Source organism: Candoia aspera, chromosome 14 (genome assembly GCF_035149785.1).
Source record: "Candoia aspera isolate rCanAsp1 chromosome 14, rCanAsp1.hap2, whole genome shotgun sequence".
Classification (NCBI taxonomy): domain Eukaryota; kingdom Metazoa; phylum Chordata; class Lepidosauria; order Squamata; family Boidae; genus Candoia; species Candoia aspera.
Genome location: NC_086166.1, coordinates 11,853,297 through 11,875,449, shown reverse-complemented (window position 1 = coordinate 11,875,449; position 22,153 = coordinate 11,853,297). Strand labels below are relative to the sequence as shown.

Here is a 22,153-nt window from a genome sequence, read left to right as displayed (position 1 = left end):
ATAAAGGCATGTAGAGCAATAGTGTCATTTAGGGAAACAATGGAGTTTGACTCCACCCAAACCCATTGCAATAATGTTTTTCAAGAGTCTGGCAAAAGTAATTTTTTTCCTGGTCAGTTGGCTACTTTTTCTCAGCTACCTGCCAGCCCTTCTATCTGAAGTCCATTAAGCAGGAAGAGGACTCTCACCTAGAAATTAATTTATTATGCATATGCATGCAAAATCCAAGCACTTTTATTGCATCCTCCATGTGTTTTCCTTGCATTCTTCCAGAAGAAAAATGACAACAGAAGCTCTCTTTTCCGTCAACACCCCACTTCCCCAGTTGCTCATTTCCTGGAGCACATAAATATGCATGGAGCAATATGAATATTCAGACTGCTTCTTCTCTCAGCTTTACAACTTTCAAATCAGCTACTGAAGCCACTGTCTCTCCTATCTCCATTTCACAGATGAGTGTTAACCAGCCAGAACCATCATTCGCCCTCTACTAAGACAAGGCTTCTCAAAGTCCCAGCAAACGACTGCAAATTCTACCTTTAACTGCATACAGATATAAGCAAGTTAGAAAGCTGCAATCCCCAGACTGGCATAATAGGCTGCTGAAGGGCCAAGATCAAGCCAAGTCTGAGTTTGTCAAATAAGTCCCCCTCAATGGTGGTGGCACTACACAGTAAACCATTATCAATCCTTTATAGAACCCAACACTGCCTTCTGCTTCATGAATTATGCAAGCCAGCCATGAGGATTAGCAACTCATAGTTTGTGGCTGGGTGTGTTGCATCGTCTTTATGGTGGCTTGTTTGGCAGTCCGTGGTTAAATAAACTGCAAGCCATGGTTAAGCACATCAGAGCTTTCTGACCTTCTGGAGCAGTGTGTCTCAACCTTGGCAGCTTGAAGATGTGTGGACTTCAGCTCCCAGAATTGCTGGCTGGGGAATTCTGGGAGTTGAAGTCCACCCACCTTCAAGCTGCCAAGGTTGAGACACACTGCTCTGGAGGGTCACAAGGATGTCACTGGAAGGAGAATGACCCTTTAGGGTCTCCTTTGGAGCATCTTGGAGTGGCAATGGAATTAGGAAGCTTTCTAGAGACAGACTGCTCTGATTCCAACCTAGAAAAGACCTCCAAACTCAAAACATAGTCTGAATTTCCCCCCCAGATCTCAGGGGGCTTTATCCAAGGAGGCGAATACAGTAAAGCATCTCTTGGATGGGGTCAAGAATCACGGCTCCCTTGCATTCATCTCCTGATAGCTGTGGCCTTGGGGGCATTGTACCAGCTGCGGTTAACTCCCCAGCTATGTATGCCTAGAGGTTCTGGGCTCTGCAAGGCAGGTTCCTGCATCAGGAGCTTAGCGGCAAAGCCCCTTTTGCCTCGCAGGAGGTCTCAGGTGAGGGAAGGAAGACCCTTGCTCTGATGATCTTCCACGGAGGCTATCAGCCAGGGTGAGCAACCTGAACCTAGATGGAGAAAGCCTAAGGGATAGCAGGCAAAGATCCGGCTGACATCATCTGGGCTTGGAAGATAAGCAGGATAGGGCCCGGTTAATCCTTGGATGGGAGACCACGAGGAAGTCCCACGGATGTAGAAGCTGAAAATCGTCCTGAAGGACTGGCACGTCACTTCAGTCTTATAGCCAAGAACAGCACAGTGTTTCTCAACGTTGGAAGCTGGAAGATGGGTGGACTTCAACTCCCAGAATTTCCCAGCCACCCATCTTCCAGCTGCCAACGTTGAGAAACACTGGCATAGAGTATGCCCGTGACCCCCGAGAGCCTTCTCGGACTTTAAAAGCCCGCCACGCCTACAGGGCTGAGCGACCGGTGCTGAGGCTGGTCCGGCCGACGGCCCCACCTCCTCCTCCTCCTCCTCCCCGCCGTCCAATCCCCTTCCAGGGTGGAACGAGCGAGGGGGCAGCGCCCGCCCCCTCGAGCCGCCCTGCGCAGCCGGGCGGGCAGGGGCGCCCGCGAGGACTCGGGGGCGGAGCCACAGGCGCCCCCGCCCCTGCGCAGCGCCCTCCCCGACCCCGCCCGCGGGCTGCCGTAGCCGCCCCTCCCGCCCGGCTGCCACTCACGTCGGAGTGCCGGCCGCCGCCGCCGCCGCTGCTGGAGCCGGAGCCAGAGCCGGAGCTGGATCTGGGTCGCCTGCCCGGCGGCGGCGGCGGCGGCGGCGGGGAAGGGGCGTCCTGGGCTCCCCGCCGGTGGTACCAGCCCGTGCATCTTCCTCCTCCTCCTCTTCCTCGGCCGCCAGCGCCCCCAGCTGCGGGTATATGGAGAGGAGCTCGCTGCGGCAGCTCATCCAGGAGCAGGTGAGCCGGGCTGCCTCTTGCCAGCGCGCTTCGGGGAGGGCGCGCAGCGCAGCCGGGGCCAGCAGGCGGCCGGCCCGTCCCGCTGGACCCCGTGCCTCCGGGCCGCCTGGCTGCGTAGCCATCGGTCCCGTGGGTGGGGTGGGGGCTGGACCTGAGCCGCCTGTGCGGGCTTCCAGGTGAGGCTCAGGCAGGTCTGGCCCCGCGCGGCCGGTCAGGAAAGTCGGAGCCCCCCCACTTCCCCCCGCCGGCTGAATGCGGGGCTTGGTTTGGCTGGGTTGGCGAGTCGGGCTGGTCAGCAGCGAGTTGGCTGGAGGGAGGCGGCTGGACCGGGCTCAGGTCGTTTGCCTTGCATTAATTGGGGGGGGGAGGGGAGGGCATGGATAGGCTTGCCTCTGCCCCGGCGAAGGGTCGGTGAGCTTGGTGGTTCCTCCAAGCTTTGGCGATCGTCCCAGAAGGAGAGGCACCGGGTAGACCCGCTGCCCTCCAGGGTCGGGCTTTGAGCCCGTGACTCCGCGGGCCAGCGTGGAACACCAGGAGGTGGCCATGCCCTGCTGTCCCCACCCCTGGTGTGCCCGGCCTGAAGAGGCAAAGGAAGAGATACCCAAGTTTGAGTTGAGGGGGGGAAGGCTGGTGTGGCCTCAGGGCTGGGGGTGATGCCAAAGGCCTCCAAGAATGGGCTTGAGGGGCGGGTTTTCCCAGAAATGCATTTGCAGCTTGCTCTAAATGCCCCCCAGCTAAATCAGGCCACTGGGTTGGGCTGGCTTCACCACCATGCTTCATCAAATGCCATCTCTGCACCAGTCGAGAGTGGTTTTCTCTGGCTTTGGCGCCAACCAGGAGGGAGAATTTGTCCCACACTGGGACTCCAGCGCTGCCAGCATGGGAACGGACTTGGGTGAACCCTGGCACTCTTTTCCTCTTGAAACTGGCATCTGATGGACTGCCTAGAAGAAACCTGGACAAAAACCAATTTTTCAGCATTTCAGGACAGAGGCTTCGGGATAGCTGTGGTACAAAATGCCAGGCTCCCTGGTCAAATTTGATTTCAACCAGCCTCCTTTTGGGGCAATCCTATCCCCTTCCTCCCTGACTTGCAAACTGAGAATAACGACACCAGCCTACTCTGCAGGTCTGTTGTACGGATTTTATTTATTTACCTGTGTTTCTCAAATTGATCGAGCCGCCCATCTCACGAGCGTGACTCTGGGCAACATGCAGTACAACAAAGCAAGAAAAAACACATCCTAAATAACCATGAAAAACAATTAGACTTAAATATAAATAAGACCACAGGGGAGTGTTGCAAAGACTCACACATAATAAAGCCATATTGTGGGCTCCCTGTTTTCAAGGGATCCTGAGGCCTGCTGGAAAAACCACATTTTGGAAGATTTCTGGAAGGTCCATAGGATTCCTGCCAGAAATGATATGGAACACTTGGAACACTCTCACTGAGTACTTAGCAGCAGAATTCTTGGACTGAGCCTCAATGAAGCTACAGCTTTGAATGCAGTGGCTGAGTTCACAGAACACATTAGCCCAGTGTTTCTCAACTGTGGCCACTTTTAAGATGGGTGGACTTCAACCCCCAGAATTCCCCAGCCAGCCATGCTGGCTGGGGAGTTCTGGGAGTCGAAGTCCACCCATCTTAAAGTTGCTGAGGTTGAGAAACACTGGTTTACAGTAACCAAAAATGGGGATGGATAGGTTTTAGCTCGGCCTTTGTCATGGTGTGTTGTGTGAACCATGAAACCTCACATAGTTTCTAACTTTGAGCTGTGCGAAAAGAGCACTTGTGTTCTATCCATTGGGCTTTAGGAGTTGTGTGAACCCAGCCACAAAGTGCTAATAGCAGAGGAGTGCTATTCCTGACTCTGAACCAGTGGGATCTGTAAAAAGCAGGCATAAGTGCAAGGACTGGAAGAAGTTTGATAGACGACACCTCAACTTCCAGTTAGCTTTGCTAAGATTGTAATCCTGTTTACGCTTACGAGACAGTGAGATTCTCCACTGGGTTGTTCAGTAAATTGAGCAAGTCTGTGCATTGATCCAGACACAAATCCCTTCAGATTCAGGAGGGATTACTCCCTTGTAAGCGTATTCACATTCACGGGCTGGCCATGTAGCTTTTCGGAAGTTCACAGGGTGTCAGCCTCCATATTCCCCTCTGTGAAATGGGGAGAGGAGTAACATTCCTCCAGCTTCCTGCTCTGTGATGTAAGGAAATGAGGTTGCCCACTTGATAGGTCCATTTTAATTGTGGACAGCTTTCGGGGGGCTCCCCAGAAATGTTTCTCTGAGAATGAAGCCATGTTCCAGTGTCAAGACAGCCTAGCTGAGTGCAAAATTCAGCTTGACTGTTTCCTTTTCTGGAAACACATACTTACTTGTAAATCAGCTCAGCTTCTTGGAACCGTGATACCTCTTGTGAGCCCATAATGCAGCTTGGCTCTTTTGCTAGAGCCTCCTGGCATCAACTGGATTCTTTGGGGCTGCCTGCTGCATCCTACTTTTGTGACGATAGACCTTGATTAGCACAGAAGGCAAAGGCTGGCATTGGCATTCTCCTCCTTAAAATAAAGCAACTGTAATCTTGGCAGATTTTTTTGCACACATAAGAACAGAACGTGTGTACTGCATCTGGGTTTTTTTTTTTGCACATGTAAGAGCAGGGTGTTCCACAAATGCCTGCTGCGTGTTGTTGCTAGGGGAGCGAGAGGCACTATATTTCCCGATGCACATACAGTATGTGGCCGTAAATATAAGAAATTAGTTGGCAGGGAGGAATTGGTGGATCCTGGGCTAGGAAGACCTGTGAGGTCGGCATAGATCCAGCGCTGCCCAAGGCCCTCAAGAGAACAGCCAAGGATCTGTTGGCACTGAGAAGCGGAAGGACACAGCCTCACATTTAAACTCTGGAGCACAGACCTGGCCAAAAGGGTTTCACATCTGGAGTCCACAGTGGACAGAACTCCCCTGTGTATGTGATTCCTTTTTGGTCTGCAAGAAAGAGATGTATCGAAGTGAGTTGTGACTGTGAGCTTTCTGCTGGGCGAGCCGCTTTCTGAATTAGAGGTTTCAGGACAGCTGAGATTGGCAGCCGGGCTGGTGGGAAAGCTGCAATAAATGCCTCGGACCATAAATGCATCGGTCATGCCTCGACAAGCGCAAGAACGCAGGTCGGGCTGGACTCTCTAGAAGAGTTCTCTGCCGCCCCTTTGTTCGGCTGTTTGGGGGAGGGCGATTGGGTTGTTGGAAAGAGGAGAGACAGGTGTCCTCTTTCCCTTGAACTCTGGCTCCATCTATCGCTTGTTTTGGCCTTGAGTCCCTGGCAGCCTTCGGCATCTTATCCACCAAGCCATGGGAGGAAAATCCAAGTCTCACGTTACTTCCTCTGGCTTGTGCTGAGCATAAGGGGCGGTAAATGCAACGCCTTTTCCCATCGTCACCTGCCTGGTGCTTGATGCATCTGGGGCTCTGCCGGTGCTCGGAAAAGGCTCAGAAGAGAGTCCCCTTTTGTAATGTGCTGAGCTAAATACTTTATAGCAGTGTTTCTCAATCTCAGGAACTTTAAGGTGGGTGGACTTCAACTCCCAGAACTCCCCAGCCAGCCATGCTGGCTGGGGAGTTCTGGGAGTTGAAGTCCACCCACCTTAAAGTTCCTGAGGTTGAGAAACGATTTATAGGAAGAGCTTTGACTTTCTCCCACTGACTTCTTACGGGAAAGCTGAAAAGCAGCTGCTTGGGGCAGCGAAGCTCTAATTGTAATCCTCCTGGCATTTACAAAGGGATGGGTGCACCCAAGCGTGCCAACATCTAAGCTGTTGGCTTTCAGGTCTTTGCCAGGCGGGACCCATCAGCTCTGGAGCTCCCAAACCTTCCATCTTCTGAACTGTGTTACATTTTCTCTGTTCCTTCCAGCCTGCTCATCCCCTTAAGCTAACATTTTCCGAGCAGCAGACAGTAAAACCATCAAGAAATGTTGTCCACCACACAATGTGGAGGGCTCCAGCCAGAATGTTCTGGTCTGAGGCCACCTGAAACGCATGGGCTGCGTTCACCCCGCGTTTGGTTTGCTTTCCACTTTCAGCAACGGGGTCCCGGTGCGGTCTCTCACGTTGGTTTGGCATGATGTGTGAAATGGAGGCTTAGTCAACTGGTGAGAGCAAACCACAGCTTAACAAGGCTACCGCAAAGGTGGTCACCAGTTTGTACAGTGCAAAGTGAATTAGACAGACTCATGGAAGAAGGTTTTCTGGGTCAACTTGCTGTAATGGATTAGTTATTATACCAGTGTTTCTAAACCTTGGCAACTTTAAGATGTCTGGACTTCAGCCTTTAGGTTAGACTGGGAGGGTGGGGGTAGGACCACGAGGAAGGCCATTGCAGACTACTACTTCCAAGCTGCTGTCAAGAAAAATATGTGGACTTGTCCACAGAGCCTCCAGGAATGATCAACTGAAACACCAACATCTTGAACTTGCTCTGGTGTCAGCCTTCCCAGGTGGGCCAGACAGGAAACATGACCAGATGAGCTAATTCTACTTTATTGTAGGGCTACATGAACAGAACCTTGCAAGTCTGAAAGTACAAATCTCCCACCGTTTCTTTTACAGTTAGGGAGGGTCCCTTCTGAGCCTCTTTCTCCTCCCATTAAGCAGCTGTGGGCTAAGCCGTCTCTTACCTGATGGTTCCCTAGGCAGCATCTCTTTGCCCTGTTGCCCAAGGTCTTTCCTACATACCGTTACATCTGGTGAGAAGCTAGAAAGCATGGATTCTGTTGCTTTGTTCTTGTCCTGATTGAGGGATTAATGCTAGACTAGATAAGCTTTTAGCCTGGTCCACCTCTTATGTTCTTAAATACTAGAGTAATACGATTGAAGAAGAACTGCTGCCAATAAGATAATAAGAAAACATTAAAAAAAAAAAAAAGGGTTTCCAGTGATGTCTGTGGTCAGGGTCAGCTTGGCAATGAACTCCCCTTAAGCAACCACTTCTGAGAAGTAGACAATGCATCTTCCTGATTCATACAATTTGCTGATAATGGGAAAATGGTTCCCAACTTGCAGAAAGCGTTGCTGAAGGATTTCACATCCCCCAGCCCTCCACATCTGCAGATACACCCCCTGGAAAATGGTGATCCTTTGAATGAATGGGTTGCCGTAGCCATATGGGCACATTGCTGAATTCTTCAAACACGCAGTGGCTATTTGAGCATCAAGATTTGCACAGGATTGAACTCCAGGACCTGGTGGGTGAGAGGAAGCAAAGAGTTGCCTGCAGCTGGAGATTTCTTTCGGTGTGTGTGTTTCTCTTTCTCCCCAGCCCCGCAAAGCCTTCTCTGTCCTCCCTGTTCTAAACATTGTGATGTTTTCTTCCCTGGGGGTAATAAAAAAAAATGTACTAGTTCTGCCACACTGAGAAATCTTTGGTTATTGGGTGCCACCAACCCGGCGCTGGAACCCTTTTAGGGCATTGCAGCCTTTGCGACACACACACACACACACAGCATGTTTATGAAGGCAAAAGAGCTTTTGGATCTCAGGCAGATTCATTAAAGACCCTTGTCTCCTATTTCACAACCTCTCCGTGGTCCAGCCATTCCCTGTCTTAACCAAGAATGGTCTGAAAAAACATAAAAACTGATTTCTACAACCTTCAAAGTCACTTTATATCTCTGTTTAGCAGATACGTTTTGGGGGCTACAGTGCCCCATAGATTTTGGAGAGCCAAAGGGTTGAAACTTTTCAGTGAAAACTGAGATTCCTGTAAGATACCAAGAGGAGAGAATATCTGTGGCTCAAGGTTTGAGCTGTGGAGTCCTTGGGGCAATCTAAGCTTGGCTGTTGGCTTGCAGATGCTTCATGACCCAACTAGATAACATCATCACTGCGAGGGAGGGTGGGGTTTGCTCCCTGTTTATATACAGTAGCTGCAAACAAACCCCACTCCCTTCTAGCACTGAAGATGTTGCCTAGTCGGGCAATGAAACGTCTGCAAGCCAACAACCAAGCTCAGAGAGCACCCAGGACTCCCCAATTCCTGTAAGATGTTAAGGAAAACATCTGCTTTGGTTCCTGCAAAGGAAAAAGGAAGCATTACTGAGAACAAATATAACAACTTGAGTTGTACTTGATTCACAGTAACTTCATGAACTCATCCATGCTGCTCCCTTAGTACCAATCGAAGCTTCGACCTTTTGAGGACACGAAGACCCCCAAAACACATTACTGAAATGTGTTAATTCAGTGATAAAAGATGTAGATGAACCCAAATTATCAGAAGCTGCGGCAGAAGCAGCTGGAATAAATAGCCATTCTAAAAAAGCAATAAAAGAGCTGCTGCAAGATGTCATGAAGGCCATCGTTTAGCAGGCTTGAAAAAGTTTCAACAAGAAAGTCTCGGTCTGCCTCGCTTGGAAATGATGGAGTATGATGAATGATTATGGAGTTCTGGGTTCGGTTAGGTTTTAATTAGGGCTTCTGAGTGCAGAGAGCATTGATTGAAGTCTGTCTGAGAATGCCCACTCTTTCTGCTTACACTACGAAGAGGACGGGTAACGGCGGATTGCAGCGAAATGCAATCAAGTGCCATGAAGACAACGGAGTGAATGGATGACAAACTGGGGACATTTGCCAGCTGGTAACAATGCAACTGTGAAGGGGGTTGCAGCTGGGTGGTGCAGCTCACACTCTGAATGCAGACAATTCTTGGGTCAGTCCTCACATCTTGATGGGAAAAATGCCACTCGGGAAAGGAAAGATGCTTTTGCCCCTGAGGTCCAAAGGTTGGAAGAGGCCACAGATATTTGGGATCCGTCTGTTAAAAAGGGCGTTCAGGAATGCAACTGTCTGCCAACATGTAGGGTGTGCTCACAAGATTTGTTTTGCTGAGTCAGGGAGAAACACAGCCTTTGCGTTTGTACGGCCTGCTAAGCCTGGTTTGTATCTAGGTTGAGTTTTTGGTAGCTTGCCTGTGGTCTGAACCCAGCGCAAGTGATTTGGCTGTGAATCGGCGTGTTGTGAAAATGAGTGAATTCGGTATCCTGGTTAAAGAGTAAATGCAGCCTTAGGAGCCAAGTGGGAAGAAGGGCAGATTTTGTCCTTGGGGTTCTGTAGTTTTCAGTGGCTGGTTTGAAGGACCAAACAACATTCCCGTATTTTGCAAAGCCGTCGTATCATTTGTTTTTGCTTTATGTGGGTGTGTGAACTTGGCCATCATAGCTTATTCAGCAGGCTGCGGTTAAAGTAAACCATGTGTGATCTGAGGGTATTATGTGGTTTGTCTGACTAAGTCTGATGTGCAAACCCAGACACTGTGGTTTATGAAACCATGAGATGTCTTAATATAATCTGAATCCAGCTTGTTCAACAAACCATGGTTTAGCATGAATTTATGGGAGTAGAAGAACCTATGTTTCATGATGCTCTCCCAGATTCTTCTCTTTCAAGGTTCAGATTGTGCATTTCAATTAAGGTGGCTATACTTGTCCTGAATAATTGCTATATTAGAGTGCCTGAGTTCATTAATGACCCCTGGGTTGTGCTTTTGAAGTTCTCCAGAGAAGAAGTGAATTTTTGAAATGCATTGGGTCAATCAAAAAGTTACTATTTCTCCATGTTGGTGTTTTCCATCTTTGGTCCCCCCCCCCCCACAAATGGAAATGGGTGGAAATGAGATAGTTGAAAGTGCATCTTTCGCCTGATTTACAGAAATCCTGCTCTGTCCTCAACTTTGCTCAAGATCCTGACTTCTCTGTTTGATACGAACATCACATTTGTGCAGAATTAGGGGTGCGCTTCAGAGATGGGTCATAACTCATGATTCAGATGAATTGTTTGTAACAAATGGCATTAGGGCCCAGAGCTGATTTCCCACTTCTTTGACAGCTTGATCCCAAAAACACCGGTTTTGTTGGTGTGGAGACCTTCGCCAGCCTGGTACACAGCCATGAACTGCCTCTGGATCCTGCAAAACTGGAAATGCTGGTGGCCTTGGCACAGAGCAATGATGAGGGTCAGATCTGCTATCAGGAGCTGGTAGATCTGGTCAGTGGCGTGAGTACCAGCCGCTGTGCGGTGGCTGTATCAGCATATGGGCATGGATCCCCTGTGTTTTCCACTTCTGCACGCTTTAGACCAGCCTTTCTCCACCTTCTGACCCTGGAGGAACCCTTGAAATATTTTTCAAGCCTCAGGGAACCCCTGCACATCCAGGCACCAATATAGGACAGAATTTACAGTACAAAATTATTATATTTGTTTCATGTGTAGGCCTGTATATATGCATTCACAGGGTTCTTAAAACTAAAAATAAAGAATGAAACTCACCTCTTTAATGTGAAGTTGCCCGAGTTTGAAATAATTTTTTTAAATAAATTGTGATCTCCCAGGGAACCCTGAGGGACCTCTCGTGGAACCCTGGTTGAGAAAACTGATGATCTCCCATCCAAATCCTAACCAGGGCCACTTCTGCTTATCTAGCTTCCAACATTGGTCAAAGCTGGCTAAGAGCTGCTACTTGTGATGACATTCTGGAGAAGCAGCACCCACTTTTCTGCAACTCGTCAAGAACAGACATTGCGGAATGCAGGAGAGCTCCCACAAACCTTGGGACCTGCTCTCCGCTCATATGCTCTGGAGAACATGTCACCATGAAAGAAAACTGGGACAGGTTGAAATCTGAAGAAGCAGAGTTTTCCATGAAAGAAAACTGGGACAGGTTGAAATCTGAAGAAGCAGAGTTTTCCATGAAAGAAAACTGGGACAGGTTGAAATCTGAAGAAGCAGAGTTTTCCTTTCTTCTCTTCCTGATGATTCAGGCAAAGATGGGCCTTATTTATGGAGAGATGTAGAGGCAGTTTGCGTAGGGGTTAAGGTATTAGCTTAGGATTGTGGAGATCCAGGTTTAGGTCCACCCTCAACCCTAGAAGTTCACTGGGTAAGGTTGGCCCATTGCTCTCTCAGCCCAATCCACTTCACAGGGTTGTTGTTGTGAAAGGAGACCCCCATGCAAGGCACATGAGTGAGAGAAGGTGGGATATAAATCTAACAAATAAGTTGAAATTCTTTTGACGTAGCCCATTTGGCAAGAGAAATGGTAGTCCAGACTGTGGAGTGTGACTGTGCAAACTCCATCCTTTGCTCGTGGGACTGAGTTCCATCTGAGTTCCTTCCAGATGTCACTGGACTTCATTCCTCTTGTGTCCAGCCAGCCCAACAGCTCTGATGCAGGAAACTTAGGCCTATGATCTGCTTTGGTCAATACTGGTGGCTTTTCTACAGCTAAAAAAACACACTTGGTTTCCTACTAGTTTCATGGCCGGGGAGTAAGCAAGGCATTGCTGATAGGACCTCACACGAGTTGAGGCTGGACTGGGTTTTTCCCCTCCCCCTCCCCCTCCTTTCGCACTTTTGAGGGAGTTTTGGGGTGGGGTGGCCATTTCAGCTGCCCTAAGACTATTGGAGAAAGCTCCATGTGTCCTTTTTTTTGCCCATTTAGAACTTCCTGTTGAGGGAGCCTCCATGCAGCCCATGAGTTTACCAACCCTGACTTAGGGAAACCCTGAGCAGTGGGTGGACTGATTCAGTCCTTCTGCTTTAGGTGGTCCTCTCCTCCAGATTCTTGGACTTGGGGATCTCACTTGAGAAGATACCCTGCCAGGGAGATATTCTTGGCTCAAAGGCAGGGGTGGGGGTCTCTAGGAGGCAGTTCATGACTGAGGATCCAGTGGTGAGTTTCCTGCTGTTGGAGGCCCCCTTTTCTCTTTGCAGATCAGCAGCAAGCGTTCCAGCAGCTTCAAGCGGGCCATCGCCAATGGACAAAGAGCCTTGCCTCAGGACGGCCTCCTGGATGAGACTGGGCTGGGCTTCTACAAACGCTTTGTGCGCTACGTGGCATATGAGATCCTACCATGCGAGATGCACCGGCGGTGGTACTTCTACCAGCACCGCACCTGTCCCCCACCGGTCTTCATGGCTGTGGTCACACTGGCCCAGGTGCGCAGAGAAGTGGCTTGCCAAGGGCTGGGGCAGGGGGGAGAGCACCCTCAGGGAAAAGAGAGCCACTTTGGTCTAGCGGTTAAGCCAATGGGCTGGAAACCAGGAGGCTGTGAATTCTAGTCTCACCTTAGGCATGACAGTTGGCTGGGTGACCTTGGGCCAGTCCCGCTTTCTCAGCCCAAGAGCCAATCAGGCGTGGTATGAGAGTTCTAGTCCCGCCTTAGGCATGAAAGCTGGCTGGGTGACCTTGGGCCGGTCACTCTCTCTCAGCCCAACCCACCTCACAGGGCTGTTGTTGTGGGGAAAATAAGAGGAGGAAGGAGTACTAGGTATGTTCGCTGCGTTGAGTTATTTATAGAAATAATAAAGGTGGGATAAAAACAAATTAAAAAATAAAAATAAAAAGGGGGTTGCCTTCAAAGCAGATCTGCGAGCGCTCCAATGCTTCGACTCATTCTTCCTGATTCCTAGGTCAGAGGCAATATAGATGTGAACAATGATCTAACCTGTTGATTACATTTCCAGCGATTTCTAGAGAAACAGTTGCCCATCCTAGCAATCAAAACTGGAGCAATACACCAGTGAAAGGACATCTTATATCAATACCTAATATTGATGAAAGCAGTGTTGCCCTTCCTGCGCATGCACTGCCCTTCATACCTCGATGCAGTGTTAGGATGGGCAAACATAAGAAGTACTGTAGAAAGCCACTTTTTAAAAAACGGGAAATGGAATTCTGGAATGCACTATCCGGTCTCCTGCAGAACTGCATCCTAGCCAGGACCCAGAGATTCTGCAGCAAGCAAAGTTCCTAGTCTTCAGCACTGCTAACAGGGCCTTTGGTCCAACCTGCTTGAAGGACATCAACGTACAGAAGACCATCACGGCAACTTTTTCTCCTTTCTACTAGATCATAGTTTTCCTTTGCTACGGAGCGCGGCTGAACAAGTGGGTGTTACAGACATACCATCCGGAGTACATGAAAAGTCCACTGGTTTACCATCCTGGACATCGCGCCCGGGCCTGGAGGTTTCTCACATACATGTTCATGCATGTAGGGTAAGTGTCTTGAGTGTCTTCTCCTGCCATTTCCCTGTTCGTAGTACAGCAGGAATGGAGGAAGCCGGTCTGCAGGCCACGCTAGTCCATCCCACTGGTCTACCTGGGCCTCACGAGACATCCTCTGTTGATGCACCACCATAACTTCATCTGGAACTGACGAATCAGCTTCTGGCTGGAACCGGATAGAATGCCCGGCAAGCTAAACTGTTACCTGCTTTCCTTCTTTTGAAGCCCAATGTCTGCAAGTACAGACCTTGCTATCTATTGGCCATGCCTCATCATCAGAGTGCAAAGCAAGTGTGTTTGGGATGGGTGTGTGCCTACAAGCTCTCGGATCGTCTGCCCACCAGTGTTGTGGCTCAGTGTCCTGAAAACTCAGCCTTTGCTGGTGGTTGTGTGGGGAGCAGAAGGAGATGAGTCTTCCGCAAGGCTTGGTGGGGCAGATCAGGCCCTCTTGGTAAAGGTCTGGCTGGCATTTAGGATAGGATTGGCAGGAGAAACTTTTCCTGTTATTTTTCACAGCTCTATTTTCTCTTGGCCCCAAGTGGGGAATTAGTTATAATCTTTTTGTATATAATACTGTTGGAGAAATGGATGCATGTAGAGTTTTATGACTTGCTGCTGAGTGACATCTGGCCATGTTGCTAACCAGCTGTTAGTGTGTTTCTTTCGTATCTGTTCTACTGTGCAATGTTTGTTTCCCCTCTTTCTTCATTGTACAAACCTCTTTATGTTCATTTTCCCCCCCAAAAAATAAAACAGGTCTGTTGCTGGAGGTGCTGAAAGTAGCTCACTGGAGCTGAATTGAATCCCCAGGTTTTACTGCCTATCCATGAAAAACAGGAGAAATTTCTGAGCGTACTAGACAGAAACCCAAAGCTGGAAGGCAAATATTTATGGTGGAGGGGAATCCATTTAGAATAATCCTTTCCATGTTTTTAGGCAAAGCTACCTTTTCCAGAGAAAATCAGTTCTGCGACTCTGGAACAAAAGATTAACTTTATTGGCTGTGAATTGCATCTATTTTCCTTTGGTTAAAAAAAATCCTGCAGCAGTTTTAAGCATCGTTCTTCTAAAGGAGGCTAGTAGGAAATGTTGAAAAGAACAGATGTAAAGTTTACAAATTAGGTGGGTGGCAGACCAGAAATACAGTGGGAAGAGGAAGCTTGGCAGACAAGAAGTCTAACTGCCAGGCAAATGGCCAAACTTGCCTCACATAATTAGGAAAAGAGTTGTGCCTCCCCCCACCTTTTTTTTTTCCTGTAACTATTCCCCCCTCCTCCCCAACATGCTGTTGTGTATGAGTATGTGGGGGAAAAGGATTGATAGGCACCAAGAACAGCAGCAAGGATTTTGATCAGAAGGGGCAAAGGGATGCAACGGCAGATTTTGGCAAGTTCTTTTGCGGTGATGAGGACTAGGAACTTGGTTTTTTAAATGTTAAAATGACTCTCAAGGTGGCAGATTCGGAATCTGCTTTTTATTCCTACAGATTGAATGGAAGCAGGATGGGGGGAAGACAGGCACCAAACTGTTACCAAATGATTGCAAATGTGAGATTTTCTTTTCCTGAAAGCAGCAGAGAACCTGGCCATGGGGGCAATTATTTCATGGGGGGGACAGCATTTAAAGTCGAGTTCAGTATTTCAAGTGACTGGATGGAAGGATTCCAGGCAGTCAAACCAGAGGGGTAAAGTATGACCCAGGGATGATGTACAAAGATGTTAATATTTTGAGTTTCGCCCTGCATTTCCATTTAAGGGGTTGTTGACTTCAGTAGACAAAGATTGATGGAGAAGGGAGAAGGGATGGAGGGAGAAGACACTAAGGACTATATGGCCACTAAGCTAAAAACAAATCCTTGCTAAAATGGCTCGTTGTTTTGAGCAGATGCACCAACAGGTTCACGGTGTGCAGGAAAACCAAGATGAAGCTTGTGGCTCTGAGAATGTCAGATGCATCTCAAGCTTCTAGCCCTCATGACAGATAGCCTTTTCTCTAAAGCGCAGATGAAGTAGACCTTATGGAGGGTTTTGCCTGTCTCCTCCCTGGCCTCTTTCCAGGTTAGAACAGCTGGGGTTCAACGCTCTCCTGCAGCTGATGATCGGGGTGCCCCTGGAGATGGTCCATGGTGTCCTTCGCATCAGCTTTCTCTACCTCGCAGGAGTCCTGGCAGGTGAGTCAAGAACCCCAGTTTTTTCTCTTCCTCTTCCAGCTCAGCCGTAGAACTGGATTCCTCCGTTGCAAGAGGAGATCGGCAACACAGGGCCTGGGGGCTCCAGGATGCCCCCAGAACCCTCTTTTACAGCTGTCAGACTCTCTGCCGCACCAGACTTAAATCCAAATGCAACTGGATTCTCTTCATTACAAGAAAAAAAAAAGACTCCATGGGAAGCTGGCATGGTGCATGCTACAAAAACCAATAAAAGTGCATCCTAAAAATCATCATCATCATCATCATCATCATCATCAATCACCAGTTTGGGTTGCTCTAACCCAGTGTTTCTCAACCTTGGCCACTTTAAGGTGTGTGGACTTCAACTCCCAGAATTCCCCAGCCAGCATTGGTGGCTGGGGAATTCTGGGAGTTTTAATCCACACACCTTAAAGTGGCCAAGATTGAGAAACACTGCTCTAACCACTACACTCCATTACACTCTTTATGCCATAGGATGCATTTGAAGAGTTCTGATGTGGATTATGGGCATCATTTCAGCTGCCCCTTTCTACCCTCTTTACGGTGAGTTTCTCAGGATTTCCATATCAATTTTCTGCCACCTGGAACCCGAAGGTGCTTCTGTGCCTCTGACCGCCTGAAAAAGAGAATTTCCTTTCGTTGTCCTGGAGATATTTTCCCAGGTTACGCTCTTCTGCTAAGTCACTGTATGGCCTGACAAGCCTGTAATGAGGCTGTTCAAGCAACAGGCACTTTTGCATCCTGCGTTATTATAATGCAGAGTATTTCCCTCCACCTTCCCCTTTCAGACCCAGCCAGCTGTAACCTTGCATTCCAAGACTGTCATTTTTCCTTTTACTCTCTCTGCCTTCTGGGCCCTTCTCCTTTCAACCCTCAAGTCACCTTTACGAGGTCAATTCTCAAAACCTAGAAAGAGCAGAACACCAAGATTGGGCTTTAGGGACAGGCACCCCTCAGAAGTGTGCAGGAAACCCGCATCCCATCCCAGCAGGATTGCAAGAAAATGCCGAATGACCACCTCGGTGGGGCCTGGGCCTCACCCGCTGTGCCTTTCTCCCTGTCTTCCTCCTTGTTACTCAGCAGAGTAGGAAGTGACCTTTTCCAGTTGCGCCTTTGGTGGCATCTAATGAATCCTCCTTGGCTCGGGAACGTTCCTTTTTCTCTCTGGGGCAAGCTTTGGACCGGCCCCTTGAAATGATGGCCCGTTCTTTAACCATCTGCTGCTTCTCTGCCTCCTGCTGAAGAAACGTGGCTAAGGTCATTTCCTGCTTGCATCCCCGTTGGAGTTCAGGGTCCCATGCACACCCCACCCAGCTTTGCAGAGAAGGAGGCAGCCTCACCACAATAAAGCTTTGGGGAGCGGCTTGCCACAAAGCTCCTTTGGCACTTAGGGCAGTGGTGGGAATGAGTCCCTGTCTCTGTCTTTGGAGAGGCAGAGAGAATAGTAGAGAGAAAGGCTCCTATGCCAGCAAACTGACCCACTGTCAGCCCTCCAAGGTAGACCAGGCTAGGAAACCAAAGTTATGAATGCTGATACTACTTTTATTATAAGGTTATAGCAACAGAATCTTGCAAGGCTGAATGTGCTTCCCCCCTCCCTCACTTTATCTTCATGTGAACTAGGGAGAATCCTGTATGAAACGCTTTTTCAAATTACATTTCTGCCCCAGATTCAGATTTCTTTTATTTTTCCATTGTTTAGCTTGCAGCTCTTCTTCCTGTTCCTCAAGGTTATTCTTTCTTCCCATGACATCCACCCAGCACTGATGCCCCTGAGGAAAAGCATTTGCTGATTTCCTAAAACCAATCTTATGACCTGCTACTAAGCCCAACTTGTGCTTGATAGCTCAACTTGGCTTATTCGAAGCATCATGCTAATATGTTTTGCTTGAGTTTGCTTCTTGGGCTTGGCGTCAAAGTGGTTGGTGAGTCATAGTTTAGGGATTTAGGTCTTCTGCCAGTCCCATCACTGGTGCTTCATTATATAAGCCATAAACAAATCATGGCTTGGTGTGATTTGGGAACCCAGTGTACAGATACCCTCCCATTTTCCCCTTCCTTCCTTTAAAAAATATTTCAAGAGGGGTTGCATTTGGTCAAATAATAATGTAACTGATCAGTTACTTGATTTCCAAAAAAGGTCTTGGATTAATGAACAGGATGCCCCTCTTATGAATTACAGTTTTAGACTTTCCCATTACAAGCATGAATTATTTTATAACAGTGTTTCTCAACCATGGCAACTTTAAGCTGTGTGGACTTGCTGGCTGGGGAATTCTGGGAGTTGAAGTCCACACAGCTTAAAGTTGCCAAGGTTGAGAAACACTGCTTTATAACACCAACATTTCCAGATGTATTGTTGGCCAGTATCTTCTTATCAAAATGATTTTGTCCCTTCTGTTTGTCCCAAAGGAATATTCTGAATTATTCCCTTTCAGAAACGTATTTTGTTCCAGTGCAAATGGGTGTAAATATTAACTGATGAGAATTCCTTGACTAGAAGTGCATGGCTTCTGCGACAGGCCTGTTTCCAGGAGTTACATACATTCTGGCATTTGGGGCTAAACCATGCATGCTGGGTACTTTTTGCAAAAAGCGGACCCTTTTTTAAAAATACATAGTGCTTAGGAATCACTCTCCATCTGATCCTTTAAAAAAAAAAAGCTCTGAAGAACTACTAATGCAGCTTTCCTGAACCTGATGCTTCCAGAGGTGGTGGGATTACAGGACCCATAAGCCACAAGCAGTCGGATCATTGAGAATTGGAATTGCATCATCACCAGACTCGGAGAGGGTGCACTGTGGGGGGTATTTTCCATCCCCAAATTTCCTTTCTCCAAGAGGCCCAAGGAGACTGGATGAAAAATCTGCTTTTTAGCGCTGTTAATTCAACAAAAAAGAAACCACCATCATTTTCAAATACCGGGTGATGCCCAAATAGGAGAAGGCTGCACTTCAAGAAATAAAAGAAGGGTTGTAGCTCAGCAACAGAGAGAATTATTTTTATGCCGAAAGCTACAGTTTAATCCTTGGCGATGATTGACCACAAGGCCGTTTCCTCTGTTTCTAAGAAAAGAAAGGCTTCAAAGAGCCCAGGCAGATAAGGATGCATGCAGAAGATCTGCCAATGGGGAGCAAAGTGGGCTCTGGTTTGTTTGTGAGCATTCTGCATTCCGCCAAGTGAAGTTGCTGAAAATCAGAAGGCGGTTTTCGTCCCTCCCCTTCTCATCTCTCCCCCAATTTTCTTGTAGGTTCACTGACTGTCTCCATCACAGACATGAGAGCACCGCTGGTTGGAGGCTCGGGGGGTGTCTACGCCCTTTGCTCAGCTCACCTGGCCAACGTCGTCATGGTAAGAATTTGGGGAATCACAGCTGTGTTTTTGGAAATCGATACCATGGATGGAGGTTTGAGCTCTTAACTTGCAGAACCTCGCCAATATTTTGATGGAAAGTCAGGGTAGCAGAGATAAAAATGGTCCAAACAGAAGCGCCGTCCAGGGGCCAGAACGAAAGTGGAGAAGCCAAGGTGTCTTCAAAGCCAACTCAGTTACTTTGGCACAAGTGTCCCAGGGCAGAAGCCAAGTTGATTCTGTTGCAGAGACAAGTATATAAAACTCCAAAGCTGTGGCACTTGAGAATGTTGCAGACTTATCTTCACAATTCATGGGGCTTGGGTTGGGGCTCCGGGGGTGTGGCTCCCGGAATAGGCCAACTGACGGGTGCAGAGTCAAGGGCGCAGGGGGAAACCGAGTCACCCCTAGGAGTTAACCACTTTTTTCGTGTCTCGCCCTCCACAGAACTGGGCTGGAATGCGTTGCCCGTATAAATTGCTCCGCATGGTGCTGGCGCTAGTGTGCAGTAAGTCTGTTTGCCTCATTCTTTTTTTTTTAGATTTTTTTATCCTGCTTTATTATTTTTATAAATAATTCAAGGCGGGGAACATCCCTAATACTCCTTCCTCCTCCTATTTTCCCCACAACAACAGCCCTGTGAGGTGGGTTGGGCTGAGAGAGCGACTGGCCCAAGGTCACCCAGCCGGCTTTCATGCCCAAGGCAGGGCTAGAACTCTCAGCCTCCTGGTTTCTAGCCCATTGTCTTAACCACTAGACCAAACTGGCTCTCTAATAGCTTGATTAGTTTCATGCAGCATGATAAACCATGGGTTAACCATAGTTTATTAAAGAAGCTACAATTGGCTGGGATTCCACAGGCTGCCACATCATACATCATGGTTTGCAAACCATGGGGTGGGCTTACAATAAGCATTCATTCGGGGACCAGGGGTCCTCCAGGCACTGTTAAATGACCTCTCTTGGCATCAAGGCCATTCGTAAGGGTTCTGAGAAGTATGGTTTAGCTTCACTGAGGCAATGGCGGTTTACCCATCCTTGTGTAAACTCAGCAACAACAATGACAGTAAGAACAACAAAAAACAGCAACATAGTTTAGCAAAATGGGGGAACCACAAGTACACTTTTCCCCTTAGCTTGACATCAACACTTATCTGTTTGCTGTTGCAGGACATGCAGCTGAATGACCCAGGCCCCGCCCCCTCGCTACATGCATCACATCCACCATCTTGACTGTTTTGACCACCCGCACCCCCATGGATGCCCCTGCCACCCGTTTTCCTCCTGTTTGTTTGTTTTTTTCTGGCTTTCCTCCTTGGCTCACTTATGCAATATTAAAGGGGACCAAGGGCAGAGGTTTTGTGGACAGAGACGCCCTGAGGACTAGAAACTCAACTTTCAAGCCATGTCTCTCTTTCTCTCTGTCTCTCTGTGTTTCCTCCCCCTGCAGTGAGTTCCGAAGTGGGCCGGGCAGTCTGGCTGCGTTTCTCCCCGCCGTTGCCCTCCGCAGGCCCCCAGCCCAGCTTCATGGCCCACTTGGCTGGGGCGATTGTGGGCATCAGCATGGGCCTCACCATCCTCCGCAGCTACGAGGAGAACCTGCAGGATCAGTGCGGGTGGTGGGTGGTCCTCCTCTCCTATGCCACCTTCTTGGTTTTTGCGGTCTTCTGGAACATCTTCGCCTACGACCTGCTGGGGACGCAAATTCCTCCCCCTCCTTAGCCCTCTGCCCAGCCCCGGTTCTCTTGGCATCTGCTGGACCTGGAAACGCCCAAACTGGCAGGGTTCAACATGGGGTGGGGGGAAAGGGGCTGGGCTGGCACCCTCACGCAGGGCAATCCGGAGCGTGCGTCGCCTGTCACGGCAGAGCGGTGATCCCGCCGGATGCCGGAAAGCTGGGCCAGGCTAGAGGCCTGCGGAGACGGGAGAGCGGCGAGAATAGTCGGTGAGCCCGGGGAAAGAGGCCCTTGACCAGACGTTCTCCATGCGCCTGACCGCGCCTGCAGAACGGGGGCTCGCCTCCCTTAGAACACAGAAACAGAAACCCTTAGGAGTGTGCACTCAGTTGCTCTTTTGCATGCCTGAGGACCCAGAGGGCTTGGAGGGGGAGGATGGAGGCTAATCCCCCTTCGTCCTGGCCAGGCCGCTGAAGGACACTTTCCCACCCCAGCCCAGGATCAGCCCAGCTCTGTTGGGGATTTCCTTCTCTCCTTCTCTCTCTCTCTCCCTTCCTCCTTCTCCTTCTCCTTCTCCCCATTGTTTCTTGCTTCCCAGCTTCAGATTGGTCTTTGGGGGCCACTCAGGGGCAAAGGGCAGCTCAGACATGTCATTCTGTACATTTTGATGTGGAAAGCAAGAGGGGCGGGTCTCAAGGGGAATCCCATCTTTTGACTCAGAGGTTCTTTCCTCTGACCCTGGATGCATGTTGAGTTTTCTCTAGGGGAAAGGGAAGAGATAGGTCCTCCCTTGATTCAGAGATACGATGTTCCAAACTCAGTGGCAGAGTAGATGCCTTCAGCTAATTCCCTGTGTTGTTATACAGACTGAATTCTTCTCCTCCTCCTCCTCCTCCTTCTTCTTGATCCTTCTTCTTCTTGATCTTCCTCCTAGATCTTCTAGATCCTTATTCTTCTAGATCCTCCTCTGCCTCCTCCTTCTAGCTCTTCTAGACCCTTCTAGACCCTTCTTCTTACCTTCATCTTTGTTTCTTGCTCCCCAGCATCAGATTTCTCTCTTCCTCCTTTTCCTCTTCTTCCCCTTCTGACAAAGGTCTCAGCTTGGGCCCTCCACATCTCTAGGGAGGGCTGAGGGGACCCCATCTGCAACCCCAGAAGTCATGGCTCATCGCTTGCTGTCCAGTATTTCCAAGCTGGATCCATAGCCTGATTTAGCATGAGGATGCTTCCTGTATTAGCTCATGGTCTCCACAAGTTCTAACTCTAAAGTAGGTTCTCCCATGGAAGTCTCCTAAGTCAAAAGGACTCTGGTTCTGGCGTTTGTCCCTGACGTCATTCTGTCCCTGTCCCCTCCTGCAGATCTCCTCGCTGAACCCACCCAAAGCTACTGTTTGATCCTGACGGAATGGTGACTGAGCAATTGGTCCTGTGCAAGCTAAGGGTTTGGCTGGCATAGGCTGGGTTCACAATCAGGGTTTAGTCTCATCAGGGACAGCCAGTGTCTGGATTTTCCTAGAGGGTGTATACGTGGGGTGGGTGATGTTCTCCAAGTAG

General features: G+C 48.9%; 1 protein-coding gene across 2 annotated transcripts; it reads left to right on the top strand.

Moving 5' to 3' along the window:
• Positions 1-2,161: 2,161 nt before the first annotated feature.
• RHBDL1 (rhomboid like 1) lies at positions 2,162-20,797 on the top strand. Of its 2 annotated transcripts, none has more exons than XM_063314739.1 (8): positions 2,162-2,311; positions 10,201-10,359; positions 12,085-12,309; positions 13,223-13,371; positions 15,438-15,550; positions 18,823-18,923; positions 19,371-19,431; positions 20,374-20,797. In XM_063314739.1, exons 1-8 carry the CDS (start codon positions 2,273-2,275, stop codon positions 20,643-20,645), a joined length of 1,119 nt encoding a protein of 372 aa, XP_063170809.1. In that variant the 5' UTR covers positions 2,162-2,272; the 3' UTR covers positions 20,646-20,797. The 2 variants fall into 2 exon arrangements, with proteins under 2 accessions (XP_063170809.1, XP_063170808.1); XM_063314738.1 differs by having other exon boundaries at positions 10,201-10,368.
• The last annotated feature ends 1,356 nt before the right edge of the window (positions 20,798-22,153 follow it).

Excerpts from the sequence above, each read along its gene's own strand:
- RHBDL1 (XM_063314738.1), top strand. The coding sequence starts at position 2,273 with ATGGAGAGGAGCTCGCTGCGGCAGCTCATCCAGGAGCAG. Across the intron at positions 13,372-15,437 it reads TACATGTTCATGCATGTAGG|GTTAGAACAGCTGGGGTTCA; the intron begins GTAAGTGTCTTG and ends GCCTCTTTCCAG. Across the intron at positions 15,551-18,822 it reads CCTCGCAGGAGTCCTGGCAG|GTTCACTGACTGTCTCCATC; the intron begins GTGAGTCAAGAA and ends ATTTTCTTGTAG.